Here is a 15,153-nt window from a genome sequence, read left to right as displayed (position 1 = left end):
AACTTTTGTTAGATTTTCTTTTATAAATATGTATAGGTATACTATTAAGTAGACTTTTCTTTTATTCAAAAAGCAATATTGGTTAACTTGCTTCCAGTGTATTTTTGTTTTATAAGCTAAAGGTATGTTTGTTGTAAGAAATGCCAAAAAAAAATTTCGAGGAAATTACATTTTATTGGAAATAAAAATATTAAATAACTGAAAAAACCTAAACATGTTTAACATAGAATAAAATTCTATAAAATAACTATAGAATTACGTAGTTTACGAAAAAAAGAAAACAAAAATATCAAACAATATGGAAAAAAATACTTAAGGGAAATGTGCAAATTTTTTGGGAAATTAAGATAATAAGGTAACTTTTATGTTTGTTTTGTTTCTATAAACTAAACTGAGCAAATTTGAAATGTAAGAAATTATTAAGACAGGAGCATTTCACCGCTGCATCATAGGAAAATAAATTGGCTTTGATGATTGAAAATGGAGATGTTATTTTGTTGTTTTATAGCAATTATTAGTATGGTTCTTTGTAGCTTTGCTTCATGCTTAATGATTCTAATGAATTTGAATAATTCCTGATTCCATGAGTTTCATAATTTTATCGGCTATCGCTGGATTTTGTAAATGCCTGAAAGTAAAACAAATAGAATTTGTTATAGTCAATAAACGCATTACTAATAAAAAATTGGGAGTAGTAATTTCTTGTATAATGGAAAAAAGATTAACGTAAAGAACAAACGAATTTTGATGGAAAGAATCGAATGTTCGATCTTTGCAGCTGGTCATCTTTTTGTAAATGAGATGATTCTTTTCCTCACAAACACACGCGGATTTGATAACTTTTTATAATCTTTAATATCGGCTAAATCACCTTGAGCCTATTAACTTTGTTTAAAGTAATCTACTTTTTGTAAAAATAGTAGAAAAATTGAAATTTTGTAATCTTTTATTTAATTCGTTTATATCGTTATTCGCTTTTTGAAAATCGAGTGAAATTGACAAATCGACTTTTGATGTCAACTAGTCCGCTTTAAATAGCGACTAAAATAAACTAATCGACTCATAAATTAAAAAAAAAAAAAAAAAAAAAAACGAGTATAAGTTTCAATCACTAACAGTGAGTTGAGTCCTACAGACTATAAGTTTTTCCGGACGGAATCAGAGAACGTCTGCGATCTACCGCAGCCGACCAGTGTATTTAGTAAACACCAATTGGTAAAAAAAAATTTCAACCAACAATATCCAATGCAACCGACGACTGTTGGTGTTTGTTAGTATGAGGGCTGGTCTCTCGAAAACACCGTAGTAAAGCAATCACATAAATTGGTTACCCATATCTAAGCAGTTTGTTATTGTCTTATTTGGTACTCTCTCAATTCTCGTGAGCTAATGCCGAATGCTAGTAATTGTTGTTGTTGAGTGCGATCACACTTAATTGCCAACCTCGTTTTTTGTTTACCGAGCGTTGTTACGATGTCGAGTGGTTTAAGATTGCAAGACACTGCATACGAACATTGTTATATACTATTGGTTTTTTTATTCTCGCATTTGTATCAATGTAAAAGATCGCATGGTAATTGGTGTCCTACTCACTGCCACCGACATTTTGTGGGTAAGATTGCAATACGGGAAAAAAACCACCGGTTGCAGTTCTCTGGACGGAATGTCTTTGTTTGTACAGAATCATATGCGTCCTATAGAGTATAAGTTTTACGGACGGAATGTCTGCCTTTGTAAAGAATCTTACAGTGTGTCCAATCGATACGAATTGATGACTAAATAATCGATAAATGTGTTATCGATCCCATAAACATGCAGCAGTATCGATTATGCCTTCGGACTTACTTTATAATGTGACCAATATATGGGATATGTTCGACACGAGTACTGTCGTCCGGATAAACTTACAGTCTGCATGGCGCATTACATTGATTAAATCAACATCGAATTTTGAATATCATGAAATTTAGTGGTCCTATTTATCCTAACTACGCTTTCAATGACTAGTCTTTATATCAAAAACTGAACATCAATTTTGTACTTACTCTTTAACAGCATTTGGATCATTTTGCATTTGTTCCAAAATCAAACGCATTGCAGGATCTTTCAAAATCTGTTGAACTTCAGGATCATTCATGGCATTCTTTAACACTTCTTGTGGATTACGTTGTAAATTCAAAGCACATGCACGATAACCTTCAAGGGCTTCAGCATTATTTGGATCCAATTCCAAGGCTTTCTGATAAGCCGATGAAGCTTTAGAAGTTTTCTGCATACCCTGTAGAATTTTTCCCTTGCGAATGTAGCCCTTTATGAACTTCTCATCCAATTTTATACATGTTTCGCAATCTTGCAAGCCCAAATCAAAAGCGGCTAATTTTGTATAACATGCAGCACGATTGCTATATAATTTTGGATCATCGGGATTACGTCTAATAGCTTCCGAGTAATGTTTAATGGCAGTGCTATAATCACCCTTCTTGAATAATTCATTACCCTTTTCTTTTTCTTCCTCAGCCTTGGCAGGATCAATATAGGCTTTGCGTTCAAGTTCTTTAATTTTACTCTCAACTTCGCTCAACGAAGTTTTCACCTCGGGTGTTCGATGTTCGGACATTGCTTTTTCATAATACATTTTAGCCTTTTGGTAATCCTCGAGTTTGCGATATGAATTTCCAATACGAGCAAAAGCTTTACCAATTAACTTGAAATCTGCTCGATTTTCTCGACCCACTTCAATGCCCTTTTCACATTGTTTAATGCATTCTTCGAATTCTTTTCGTTCAAAATGAACAGCTGCTATGTTATTGTAGAAAGTTATATCTGTAGGATCCAATTCTAAAGCTGCATGGTAATGTTTCAAAGCTTCATCAAATTCTTTCTTTTTATAGGCCAAATTGCCTGCTTCCTTTTCTTTCTTCGCTCTATACTTTTGACGTTCTTCTTCAGTCATTTCATCTAAATTGGGTTCAGCTGGTTTAGGTTTTTCTTCTGTCTTCGGTTTCTCTGCTGGCTTAGAGGTGTTGGAAGCTGGAGGATCTACATCCATAGGTGTGTTCATACCTTTAATTGCCATTAAGGAATAAAAATATTAGGAAATGGTTGTGGTGTGATGAATAAATCAATATTAATACGCATTACCTTGCATGTGTTGAAGAACAGCTGAAGTAATTTCCTGGCGGCCTTGTAATAAAACAGCATTTTGTGGATCATGTTTAAGACCTATGGGAAATACACAAAATATTTGTATTGAGTTTAGATATTTCAAATTATCAAAAAGAAGATTAACAGCCTGTTTCTGTATGTCGAACGAGTTCAATCGATCGACTGAAATGCATAGAAACAGCTGTTTTTTGGTTATAAATTCAGCTGTTTGTTTCCATTTTAGTCGATCGACAGAGCTCATTCGACATACAGAAACAAGAAACAGGCTGTTAGTTGTTTCCATTATTTTTTATTTCGATTAGTTTTGCCGAAACAAAATAAAAATGTCAACTTGCGGGCAATCGTAACATAATTAAAACAATATTTTATGAATATCTACTGTATTGGCCCAAAAATCTGAATATTTATCAAATTTAGGCATAACAGCAAACAAAATGTTTGCTGATTGCATTTATGAGCTTGTAGGTATATTACAGTGCAAGAATATACAAAAATCTAATTTTGGTTTAAAATATGCTTTGGAGAATAACTTGTAACATATATATTTTTTTTATTTGTTGTTCGTTAGACCATGAAGTACAAAAATATAACAGCAGACATCGACTGCTGTTTTTAGCAGACTTTTTCTATGAGTGTAAGAAGTTTATGCATTTTTGGACATTCAATAACATTAGAGGCAACAAAAGTTCTCAATGGCCTCCACCTTATGTTCAGTCCCCATTTTACTTGAGTATTTAGGATACTCAATTCATATTTATAGCTTTTGTATTGCTTTGTGGACTTGTGCTTTGTAGGTTGTTTTATTGCAAAGTCCTCGAATTCGACCTCAATTAGACAATCATTGCATTTTACCATACATGCGAACAATATCCCAGTTTTACCATTGAAACTAGTCATTTATACCCTCTCTCGTGGACCAAACAACTTGTTTCAAATATAAAAATTGAGGGCTACCAATTTGCCGTTCCCTCAAGTCCATTACCAAAAACTGGATAATCTATTGCGGTTAAAAACTGCTTACCAAGAGCAATGCCGTAGCATGATAGTAATCACTTAGCATCACCTGATTGTTTGGATTGCAATAAATCACATTTTCACATAGCACATAAATAATAGTCAATATGTCGATCGTAGAAGAGTAGCTTCTAGGGAGTCACTGTGATGGTATGTATAACAAGCTGGACCAGTTAAAAAACAGACGATTTATAAAATCGTGGTAATACTGACTATATTCCTAAGACCTTCAAATCTTCTTTATTAAAACAAGCACATCAGACCAAAACCTAAGTATACAATTGGACAAAGATCTCGCAACGTTGTTAACACAAATGTAGTGCCAAGCATTTCTATTATCTTTTGAATTATTAATTGGAATGTACTAAATAATTGTTACACTAAAAGTTGGAAACTAAAGGCGATTTCGATAGGGAAAAAGTATGTAACTTTCTCGAAATTGATTGCAAAATATGGAGGGCACTATGACAGATTTTGAATCCTGTCACATTTTGAGTTAACAACTTTGGAATGGCTCTATAATTTGGGCGAAAATAAATAGTGTAACACCAAGGCAACATAGTTTTTGAGAAATGAAAACGCCATAAGACTTGTTGCCACATAAGACTTGTTGTGTTTCCAAAACAAGTATTTTCAGTGACAAGAGAGGTTTAGCGTTTAGCATAAAGGTATGTATGATTGGCAACATATAACTTAGTAAATCTAGAATAATACATCATGTACTATATAATAATTTGTATTGGGTTTAATGTTTATCACTTAATATTTCTAGAATACTTGCATTCCAATAACACAAATAATGTAATTCGTTTTACTTTAAACATCATTACATGTTCAATCTTCCATTCATAAAACCACTGCATTATTGCATTTTTAAGCTATCAACAAAACGCAATAATTCAAAATAATGTTAGGTTATGTGTGTTTATGTTTCTTCTCGAACATCTACGACAATGCTGCTTTGCAGCAAAGTTCATTAACTTTTTTTTTTTGCTCAGCTTGTTGAGATATTGCACCGCCTCACATTTGTTGACCCTTGTGACTCACAGCAATGAGAAATACACCTACCTTCATTATAAGCTTCGAAAGCCTTCATATAATCTCCTAAGCCGGCTGCTGCTGCTCCCTTTCTCGAATAACCCTTTGCCCATGTTGGATTTAGTTTTATAGTTCTTTCTGCGTCCTCTAAGGCTTCCTCAAATTTGCCGGCTTTTGCGTAAGCAGCCGATCGATTACTATATAAAACGTGGTTTTTCTCATCTAATCCTATTGCTTCTGTATAAGCAGCAACAGCTTCATCAAATTTCTCAGCATTTAAGGCCTTATTGCCTTTTTCTTTAAGTTCATTTACCTACATGAAAAAAAGGATGAGGAGGCATGAGTTTGCAAAACAATAGGATACCGCATTTTTTCCCAACTATGTTGCATTCCACCATACAAGCAGAAGAGATTTATATATCTTACCTTGTCCATATTTTTGTATATATTTTGTGTGTGCAATTTATTTTATAACTAGCGCTTTATTATTTCCTGAAATTGAAATTGAATGAAATTCGAAAACTCTAGAACGAAGATGAACATCTATGAATAATCGATTATTTCCAAAAACGATTACAATACATGTTTCTTAAGGGGATCTGCCTAAATCGGAGAATAAGCGTCTACGCATGCTGAAATTATGGCGTAAATGTCAAATCTACGGTTTTATCAAAATCGATACTGCAACGGCGTTGCACAGTGATGAGCAATGAGGTTCGATAGTACACTTTTTTGTGCGATTAGGAAGCGATACAAATGATAATTTTTAATACATAGTTTATGGGTGTATTTAACTCCTATTATTGTTGATTCCCCATCCTATGTTGTTATGGAAATATAAAAGGAATATCTACCCATTTCTGCTATCGTTATCAATGATACCATGCAATGACTATTACAAATTTGGATGTCTTGGCCTTTCTATTAGAGAGACGTAATAACAACATTTGAGCCCTGGTTAGGTTAGGTCGATTGTGATACCACAGTGGTGAACTTCTCTCTTATCATTGAATGCTGCCCGATTTTATGCTAAGCTCAATGACAAGGAACCTCTTTTTATATCCGAGTCCGAACGGTGTTCCACATTGCAGTGAAACCATTTGATTTCATCAGCAATACTGAGGTGGGATAATCCATCGCTGAAAAACTTTTTGGTGTCGAAACAGGGTTGGACCCACGACCCTGTGTATGCAAGGCGGGCATGCTAACCATTACACTACGGTGGCTCCCACATACTTCTTTAGAGTTTGACTTTACTACTTCTTTAGAATGTGGCTACCACTTTGTGCCGTAAGTGCCCAAACCTGGGGCAGTTCTTGCTCTTTGAAAGTAGGTACGTCGTCTTATAAGTGGAGTCGTCTTATAAGAAATGAAGCAATAAGGTAACTCCATTCGATGTTTGGGAAATATAGAAAAGAAGTAAAACATTTCCCAATAATCACAGGATGAGCGTTTTTCAAATGCAACAACTTTTCAGTTTGAGGGTATATATAATTTTCAACATAAATTCAACTTGACTTGAAATAGCTCATCTTCAATACATCTTCAAATTGTTTACAGTAAATTCCGGATGATAATGAAATTACGTGCGCCATTTTCGTACTAGCAATGCATTTTTAGTACATTTTCATTTCGATTACGGTACAAGTTGACATTTTTAAATCTCATCACTGGTATTTACGTCTCCATCATAGAAACATCGGGAGTCGCGGCGTTTTTATATACATTTATTGTCGGCTGAAGAATTAAGATAAATAAAAAAACTGAGAAATCTCAACATTTATATTATATTTACAAATATATCACATACTTTTTGTTAAGCGGTGAATTGTAAATATAACTAATCCTTGCTTACTGGCAGGACGAAGACAAAATGGCTGAGTATTTGGCGTCCATTTTTGGCACTGAAAAAGACAAGTAAGACAATGAAAGAGACAAGCATGATTTTTTGGATCGTTTTCATTTCGATATTTTGTGCTTTTTTTTCAGAGTTAACTGTTCCTTTTATTTTAAAATCGGGGCATGCCGTCATGGTGATCGTTGCTCGAGAATACACAACAAACCAACATTTTCGCAGACAGTTTTACTGCAAAACCTGTATGTAAATCCCCAGAATTCGGCCAAATCTGCAGATGGTTCGCATTTGGTTGCAAACGTATCGGATGAGGAAATGCAAGAGCACTACGACAACTTCTTTGAAGACGTTTTTGTCGAATGTGAAGACAAATATGGTGAAATTGAGGAAATGAACGTTTGCGATAATTTGGGAGATCACCTAGTCGGCAATGTTTACATAAAATTCCGTCAAGAAGCTGATGCAGAGAAAGCTGCTAACGATTTAAACAATCGCTGGTTTGGAGGACGTCCAGTATATTCTGAATTATCACCTGTAACTGATTTTCGTGAAGCCTGTTGCCGCCAATATGAGATGGGAGAATGCACCCGTTCGGGATTCTGCAACTTCATGCACTTGAAACCAATTTCTAGAGATCTACGCAGGTATAACTTCAATGAGAAATGAAAAATGTATTCTTTTGTATTAAAATCATAAATATTTCTTTTTACAGATATTTGTATTCTCGGCGTCGTCGCTCTCGTTCCCGCTCACGTTCTCCACGTCGCAGACGTTCCCGTGAACGTTCGCCTCGCCGTGACCGTGGAGGAGATAATCGTAAACGCTATTAATTGACAATTTATTCCAATATGTTGGAAAATTTCATATGAGTTTATACCTTTTCTTTGGATATAACAGACCCTTGCAAATAGCAAAACTACAGATTAAGTTAACCTTCCCACGAAGCAAATTCAATTTATATGTTTAAAATATTTTAACTTAATAAAGCTCCCTATAGATTCCATATACTAGGTATCTTCATTGTTCTGGCATTTGCATAAGCACAAATAGCAGGATTTTATTTGACTTAGATCCAAAATGGATGTCGTTAGTTCACTCACTTTTTTGTTTAAAACTTGCCGGTTTTATTTTGTAGCTCCCTATGAAACGGGCGATAAAATATTTAAGGTTAATAATGGATATTGAGATAAATACAAGCTATATCTTAAAAAAGCGATGCGGTGTTAATACATTTAGTTTATTTGGTTTTATTTACAATTAATGAATCTAATCACTGGCCCGTATTGGCTTCTCCCTCCTGGCTATGTTGTAATTGTTTAAGTTGTTTCGTCAAGTCAATTTGTTTTTGAAGTACGTAAGTATTTTCCATTTTACGGCGCTGTTGCCTTTCCACATCCCGTACTACTCCTTCATGAAGTTTTTCTCTGAAATAAGAACAGTTTTAGAATGCTATGTGGTGAACAGCTTTGTAGTTGAATTAGATCATGGAGCTATACGTGTTTCAGATAGTAAACAGATTCGTATATGATAATACGCATTGCTGGTAAATCTCGTTGAAAAAACGTGTAACAAAATTGTTTTCTATGCTGAAACATGAACGTGGATCACTGCTTATTATGTCGAAACCAGACCTTGGAAATCCTAATGAAACTACTACCTGTCACTTGTTTGTTTGAAATGGACATAGCCAATGATAGCTCCGGACACAACAAAAGAAGCGGCTAATGTAAGTTTCGAAGACAAGGACATTTTGTACTAGTGTTTCAATAGTTTATTGCGGATAAAACGAAAAGTATTTAAACATACACCTGAAGAGCAATCAAAGAGCACCGTTAGGAGATTATGCAAAATGAATGAAGAAAATAAACAAAATCAGCTGAGCGAGCTTGTCCCCACGAAGAAAACATTTTTGTCAGTATTGCCAATAGTTTTATTTCAAGTACTGCTTTTAACCGGAATTAGATTACATTTTTAAAGACATTTTTCATCCGCATAAGATACGCATACGATTGATAAGAATGTCAATTGGTGTCCTATATTAATTTTACATACCGGCAGAAATTTTTGAAGTTTTTATAGGAAGTAAGTTCTGGGTTTAATGTAAGCTCTAGCGAAAATATCGTGCGGTGTTATTATCGATTGCTTACATTTCGCACCCATAAGAAATACTGTGTTGTTGGCACGCCAGAGTTGCTTATTTATTTTGCAATTTCACTGGCAACTCTGCTCGTATTACAGAATCTTCAGTCAGTCATGGTTAATAAATTTGAAATTTTTAAATAAAGCTTTGGGTGTGGAATAAAAGTTCTCTTTTGGTGAATGTTGAACAGTTTAGTGGTCTTAATTCGTTGAATATTGGCATAATAATTTACCCAAAATGATGGAAGGTAAGAGTGGCTACTATAATTTTTTATGAAACATTGCAATGCAACGGAGATTTTTGTTTTCTGTTTTGCGTTATATATCCTCCTTTTAATTAATCCGAAGTTACTCATAATTTTTATTGAGAAACTCCACTAAAACGTAGCGACAGGGTCTCTACAGTATCACAGTTTTTATACGACGACCTTACTTCCCACTTATAAAGAAACTGAGGTTATGTTAGATACAGTGGCAGACCGTTATTTTATTGGAGAACTTTTGTCTTATAACTGAGTGCTGCCCTATTCTAAGTTTGGTTCAATTACAAGACAACACTTTTGTACAGCCGAGAACGTCGTTTCATATTTCGGTAAAACTACTTAGAGAAGCTTTGAAAAACTAAGAAGTGGCACCAGCATTACTGAGACAGGATAATCTATTGCTGAAAAAAGTTTTTGGAGTCCGGTTGAAGCAGGGATCGAACCCACGACCTTTTTGTATGCAAGGCTTGCATCTTAACCTCCCAAAACGGAGGGGGATGAACATGAACTCCAAAGGACGATATTCACAATAAAGGGTGATACGGTCAAAATTTGGTCAAGGGAAAACGCGTGTAAATCGGTGAAATCGTTTATTTAAAAAATCAAATTAAATTTATTTTTCAATTTCAATTAGTATAAAATTCAGGAAAAATATTCAGTTAGGCTTTCGCTTTTCCAAATCCGAATTGCCGGGCCTCACGCTTGACACCTGCCATAAGATTTTGTACAGCCACCTTGTCCACCTTCTTCGCCGCAGAAAGCCAGTTTGCCTTGAACTGCTGCTCGTCCTTAGCAGTTTTTTTGGTCTTCTTTAGGTTCCGCTTGACAATTGCCCAGTATTTCTCAATTGGGCGGAGCTCTGGCGTGTTGGGAGGGTTCTTGTCCTTGGGAACCACCTGCACGTTGTTGGCGGCGTACCACTCCATGGCCTTTTTACCATAATGGCAAGATGCCAAATCCGGCCAAAACAGTACGGAACATCCGTGTTTCTTCAGGAAAGGCAGCAGACGTTTATTCAAACACTCTTTCACGTAAATTTCTTGGTTGACAGTCCCGGAAGCTATGAAAATGCTGCTTTTCAAGCCACAGGTACAGATGGCTTGCCACACCAGATATTTCTTTGCGAACTTTGACAGTTTTATGTGCTTGAAAATATCTGCTAGCTTTCCCCTTCCTTTTGCCGTATAAAACTCCTGTCCAGGAAGCTGCTTGTAGTCGGTTTTGACGTAGGTTTCGTCGTCCATTACCACGCAGTCAAACTTCGTCAGCATCGTCGTGTACAGCCTCCGGGATCGCGCTTTGGCCGTCGTATTTTGTTTATCATCGCGATTTGGAGTCACTACCTTCTTGTAAGTCTTGGCTAGATGCACGGTTGTAGACGATACACCCAGCTTATTTGCGGCATCTCGGAGAGAGAGGTTAGGGTTTCGCTTGAAACTACCGGCAACTCTCTTTGTCGTCTCAGTGGCTTCCGGTTTTCGATTTCCCCCCGATCCAGACTTCCTGGCTGTCGACAAACGTTCCCCAAACACTTTAATTACATTTGTAACGGTTGATTTGGCAACTTTTAGCGATTTTGCCAGCTTTGCGTGAAATAAAATTTTGACCAAAATATCTATAGAAATAAAATTTTGACCAAAATATAGAAATAAAATTTTGTCAAAATTTGCTATAGAAATAAAATTTTGACAAAAAATATCTATAGAAATAAAATTTTGACAAAAAATATTTATAGAAATAAAATTTTGACAAAATTTTCTATAGAAATAAAATTTTGACAAAATTTTCTATAGAAATAATATTTTGACAAAATTTTCTATAGAAATACAATTTTGACAACATTTTCTATAGAAATAAATTTTTGAAAAAAATTTTATATAGTAAATACAATTTTGCAAAATTTTCTATAGAAATAACATTTTGACAAAAAATATCTATAGAAATCAAATTTTTACAAAATATTCTATGGAAATAAAATTTTGACAAAATATTCTATGGAAATAAAATTTTGACAAAATTTTCTATAGAAATAAAATTTTGACAAAACTTTCTATAGAAATAAAATTTTGACAAAATTTTCTATAGAAATAAAATGTTGAAAAAATTTTCTATAGAAATAAAATTTTGACAAAACTTTCTATAGAAATAAAATTTTGACAAAACTTTCTATAGAAATAAAATTTTGACAAAATTTTCAATAGAAATAAAATGTTGAATAGAAATAAATGTTTGAAAAAATTATCAATAGAAACAAAATTTTGAAAAAATTATGCAGTAAATAAAATTTTCTATAGAAATAAAAATTTGACTAATTTTTTTTATAGAAATCAAATCTTTACAAAATTTTCTATAGAAAACAAATTTACAATATTTAATATTTTAATATATCTAATATTTTATTTAATATTAGTAATTATAATATTTAATTAATTTAATATTTAATTCTTCAGAATTAAAAATTTCCATTGTATATGGTCTTAAAATTAAAAAAAAAAAAAATAAATAAAATCGATTGTTCGAAATATTTCAAATGTTGTTGTTGTTGTAACAGTTTTTAATGTAGTTTCATCCATTTTGTTCTATGTTTGTGTAGTTCAGCTGGTAGCCAGATCAAGGAACTCTGCGACAAGGATGGGGTATGTCCAGAGTGATCTGGTAGTGAGACGGGTAGGCTTAGCTGGGCAAGCAAAAAGGTGACGAGTGTCAAGTGGCCCTTAATTACAGATGGGACACACGTCAGCTACGCTGCTATCAATCACTGATAGGTATGAATTGAGGCGGCTGCACTTGCCTGATCTTAATTGGGCCAAAACTACCCTTGTCTGCCGTGGGAGGTCTCTCTCTTTCAAATAGATTAGTATGATGGTGCACATTAAAATGGATCGATTCAGTCCATCTGCTAGTCTAACATTCTAGGAAACATAAAATAATCTCCTTAATTGAAAGTTGCTTTTCATTTATAGGCATAGCGTACATTGATCGAATGAATAACGCAACGAATCCAAAAAAAATCTTCAGACTCCGACTCCACAGTACTGGTTTAAGGTCTGCAAATTTGCTTCTTTTAGAATGACAAAAAATTAAATTAAAATTATCTACTTTCAAAATAACTATTTCAATACGAAAAACGAATTTTGCACCGGACTTTAGTTGTTATTTTTGGTCGGAACTCAAGATGTTAGTTTCAATTCTTGGGAAAGATGACAAATTTGTCGTTGAAAATACTTTTAATGGTTAGGTGGCAGCCCGATCTATCAGGCTCACTAAGGCTATTCAGTCCATTGTGATACCATACCACATTGGTGAACTTCTATCTTATCACTGAGTGCTGCCCGATTCCATGTTAAGCTCAATGGTTAGGTTAGGTTAGGTTATGTGGCAGCCCGATGTATCAGGCTCACTTAGACTATTCAGTCCATTGTGATACCACAGTGGTGAACTTCTCTCTTATCACTGAGTGCTGCCCGATTCCATGTTAAGCTCAATGACAAGGGACCTCCTTTTTATAGCCGAGTCCGAACGGCGTTCCACATTCCAGTGAAACCACTTAGAGAAGCTTTGAAACCCTCAGAAATGTCACCAGCATTACTGAGGTGGGATAATCCACCGCTGAAAAATTTCTTGGTGTTCGGTCGTAGCAGGAATCGAACCCACGACCTTGTGTATGCAAGGCGGGCATGCTAACCATTGCACCACGGTGGTTAAGCTCAATGAAAAGGGACCTCTTTTTTATAGCCGAGTCCGAACGGCGTTCCACATTGCAGTGAAACCACTTAGAAATTTCACCAGCATTACCGAGGTAGGATAATCCACCGCTGAAAAACTTTTTGGTGTTCGGTCGAAGCAGGAATCGAACCCACGTCCTTTTGTATGCAAGGCGGGTATGCTAACCAGTGCACTACGGTGGCTCCCAAAATACTTTTAATACGGACTAGTTTTATTTTGCCTCAAATGGTAGCTATACGCAATTACATAGATTTCCATTGTCTACATAAATACTTTATTAAGTATTCGATTGAAACACCAAAAAAATATTTTCATTATTTTTTTTTATTAGAATTTGGTAACAATTCTCGAGGATGTTTTGTCGTTTAGGTTTATTTTAAAACTTCTTACAAGTGCATTTGATATGAGAGAAATGTGTTTAAAATGTGAATTGTTAATTACTATTTTAATTTTTCTCCATAAACACTATTTGCTTTCTAAATTAATTAACAAAAAACAAACAAACGAAGATCTACAATAATCTAAGAGCCTTCTAGAAATAAAGGCAAATTTGCAAAGACATCTTTAATATTTGGTTTAATTGTGTACTTTTTGTCGTTAGTATGATTTCTACTTGTTTTTTTGGTTATTGAGTTACCTAGATTAAGTTTCTTTAGTATTCATTTATATTTATATGTAAAGTAGTAGTACTGATGTATATATGTCACAAAAACAGCTTTAAAAATCTGATTTAGAATTATCATAAGAACAATATATCTGATTTTAATTCTTTCTTTTATTAATTCTTTTACTTTTTTTATCATCCATTAAGAGAAATACTTATCCAAAAAGGGAAAAACATTTAGGCGAAATTTTTTTTTGTTTTGTTTAAATTTAAATAAACATTTAGATATTAGTAATTTACTTATGTTTACGTTGGGCCATTTTAAGCTCTTTCGACCATACTAGGTTGTTTAATATCTCGCCAAAGATATATAGACCTAAAGTAAAGACCAATGATCCCACAAAGAATAAAATACGTTGTGGTAATTGTAGAACTTCCAAAACTGGGTATACCCAAACGCCGGAATAGTGCTTAATGACATGCAACCAAACTAAATAGGCCAACATGAATGCGGAGAGTCCTGCAATGCCTTTGAAACGCGATGGGTAGGCGCGGAAAGATATGAACATTTCCAAGACAATGAAAACGACTATATTGGTGTGCATAATATGATTTAACCATCTGCAAAAGATAAACATTTAAGAATCATTCTATTACTACGGTATAGGTGTATCTACACTCACGTTGGGAAAACAGCATCCAATACTTTTGGGAATACTAGTTCCCTATCTACAGCATATAGCCCCCAAAATGTTATGCCAACATTAAGAGCAATTGGAAAGGCAAATGTAGTCATCATATAGTCCTTAATTTTACGTATCATTGGCATTTTTTTGGGAGAGACTTCATTGCTCCCAACAAAATCATTTATCAGTGAAATGGTATAATATAAAGCTTGGATAATCTGAAACAAAATAAAAAATTAAAATTTTTTAGTGATCTAATATGTAGATAAGAACAATTTAAATAGTACAAAGGGCAAAAATTATTTTATAATAAAACGCTAAAGCGATTAATGTGAAGTATAGACATTGCAGAAATTGGTTATAGTACCAATTTTCTGTCATCATTTTAAAGAAATTTTATTTTTTTTATATAAAGGTGAGTACTATGTTCGGGGTTTTCACCAAAACACTAAATTAAAAGTACAAATATATTTAGGAAGAAGATTATATTTTGATCAAGTCTTGCAAAATAATGGATGGAAAAGATCCAGGGAATTGATGGCAAATAATTTTATATTTCTAAATTAATTAATAAAAAAAAGTAACCGTGAAAACAAGCTGGTTTTCAGCTTGAAAACTGAACATAGTACTCAGCTTAAAGTACAACATTGCGTATATTTGTAG

At 34.1% G+C, this 15,153-nt stretch overlaps 5 protein-coding genes and 1 long non-coding RNA gene across 9 annotated transcripts in view; 2 read left to right on the top strand and 4 right to left on the bottom strand.

Moving 5' to 3' along the window:
* The window catches only part of qtc (GRIP domain-containing protein quick-to-court), a 372,167-nt gene that overhangs the window by 269,001 nt on the left and 88,013 nt on the right, over nucleotides 1-15,153 (bottom strand). The gene's annotated exons all lie outside the window — the stretch shown is intronic.
* Stip1 (Stress-induced phosphoprotein 1) lies at nucleotides 155-5,799 on the bottom strand. Its single transcript, XM_075297248.1, has 5 exons — nucleotides 5,644-5,799; nucleotides 5,248-5,530; nucleotides 3,142-3,222; nucleotides 2,046-3,063; nucleotides 155-628 (listed from the first exon to the last, which is right to left on the bottom strand). Exons 1-5 carry the CDS (start codon nucleotides 5,650-5,652, stop codon nucleotides 556-558), a joined length of 1,464 nt encoding a protein of 487 aa, XP_075153363.1. The 5' UTR covers nucleotides 5,653-5,799; the 3' UTR covers nucleotides 155-555.
* Nucleotides 6,894-8,077, top strand: U2af38 (U2 small nuclear riboprotein auxiliary factor 38). Its single transcript, XM_075297246.1, has 3 exons — nucleotides 6,894-7,134; nucleotides 7,207-7,716; nucleotides 7,785-8,077. Exons 1-3 carry the CDS (start codon nucleotides 7,091-7,093, stop codon nucleotides 7,900-7,902), a joined length of 672 nt encoding a protein of 223 aa, XP_075153361.1. The 5' UTR covers nucleotides 6,894-7,090; the 3' UTR covers nucleotides 7,903-8,077.
* On the bottom strand, nucleotides 8,273-8,944 carry LOC142226969 (protein PET117 homolog, mitochondrial). Its single transcript, XM_075297247.1, has 2 exons — nucleotides 8,730-8,944; nucleotides 8,273-8,496 (listed from the first exon to the last, which is right to left on the bottom strand). The coding sequence occupies exons 1-2, from the start codon at nucleotides 8,819-8,821 to the stop codon at nucleotides 8,343-8,345; spliced, it is 246 nt and encodes an 81-aa protein (XP_075153362.1). The 5' UTR covers nucleotides 8,822-8,944; the 3' UTR covers nucleotides 8,273-8,342.
* The window catches only part of LOC142226966 (uncharacterized), an 88,667-nt gene continuing 82,836 nt past the window's right edge, over nucleotides 9,323-15,153 (top strand). The window contains exon 1 of the long non-coding RNA XR_012719777.1: nucleotides 9,323-9,459. This is a non-coding gene — a long non-coding RNA (uncharacterized LOC142226966). The remainder of the gene's footprint in view (nucleotides 9,460-15,153) is intronic.
* Nucleotides 13,956-15,153, bottom strand: part of LOC142226965 (androgen-induced gene 1 protein-like) — a 43,831-nt gene continuing 42,633 nt past the window's right edge. For all 4 annotated transcript variants that reach the window (XM_075297243.1, XM_075297244.1, XM_075297245.1 and 1 more), the window contains 2 exons: nucleotides 14,488-14,708; nucleotides 13,956-14,425 (listed from right to left, as the gene is read on the bottom strand). In XM_075297243.1, coding sequence (XP_075153358.1) covers nucleotides 14,101-14,425; nucleotides 14,488-14,708 — 546 coding nt within the window. In that variant the 3' untranslated portion in view covers nucleotides 13,956-14,100. The remainder of the gene's footprint in view (nucleotides 14,426-14,487; nucleotides 14,709-15,153) is intronic.

This window comes from Haematobia irritans, chromosome 2, assembly GCF_050003625.1.
Source record: "Haematobia irritans isolate KBUSLIRL chromosome 2, ASM5000362v1, whole genome shotgun sequence".
NCBI lineage: Eukaryota > Metazoa > Arthropoda > Insecta > Diptera > Muscidae > Haematobia > Haematobia irritans.
This window is presented reverse-complemented; position numbering and strand designations above follow the sequence as displayed.

Excerpts from the sequence above, each read along its gene's own strand:
- Stip1 (XM_075297248.1), bottom strand. Across the intron at positions 3,064-3,141 it reads TGTTCTTCAACACATGCAAG|GTATGAACACACCTATGGAT; the intron begins GTAATGCGTATT and ends TGGCAATTAAAG. Across the intron at positions 629-2,045 it reads GATCCAAATGCTGTTAAAGA|GCATTTACAAAATCCAGCGA; the intron begins GTAAGTACAAAA and ends TTTTACTTTCAG.
- U2af38 (XM_075297246.1), top strand. The coding sequence starts at position 7,091 with ATGGCTGAGTATTTGGCGTCCATTTTTGGCACTGAAAAAGACAA. Across the intron at positions 7,135-7,206 it reads TTTGGCACTGAAAAAGACAA|AGTTAACTGTTCCTTTTATT; the intron begins GTAAGACAATGA and ends CTTTTTTTTCAG. Across the intron at positions 7,717-7,784 it reads ATTTCTAGAGATCTACGCAG|ATATTTGTATTCTCGGCGTC; the intron begins GTATAACTTCAA and ends TTCTTTTTACAG.
- LOC142226969 (XM_075297247.1), bottom strand. The coding sequence starts at position 8,821 with ATGTCCTTGTCTTCGAAACTTACATTAGCCGCTTCTTTTGTTGTGTCC. Across the intron at positions 8,497-8,729 it reads TTCAAACAAACAAGTGACAG|AGAAAAACTTCATGAAGGAG; the intron begins GTAGTAGTTTCA and ends TTCTTATTTCAG.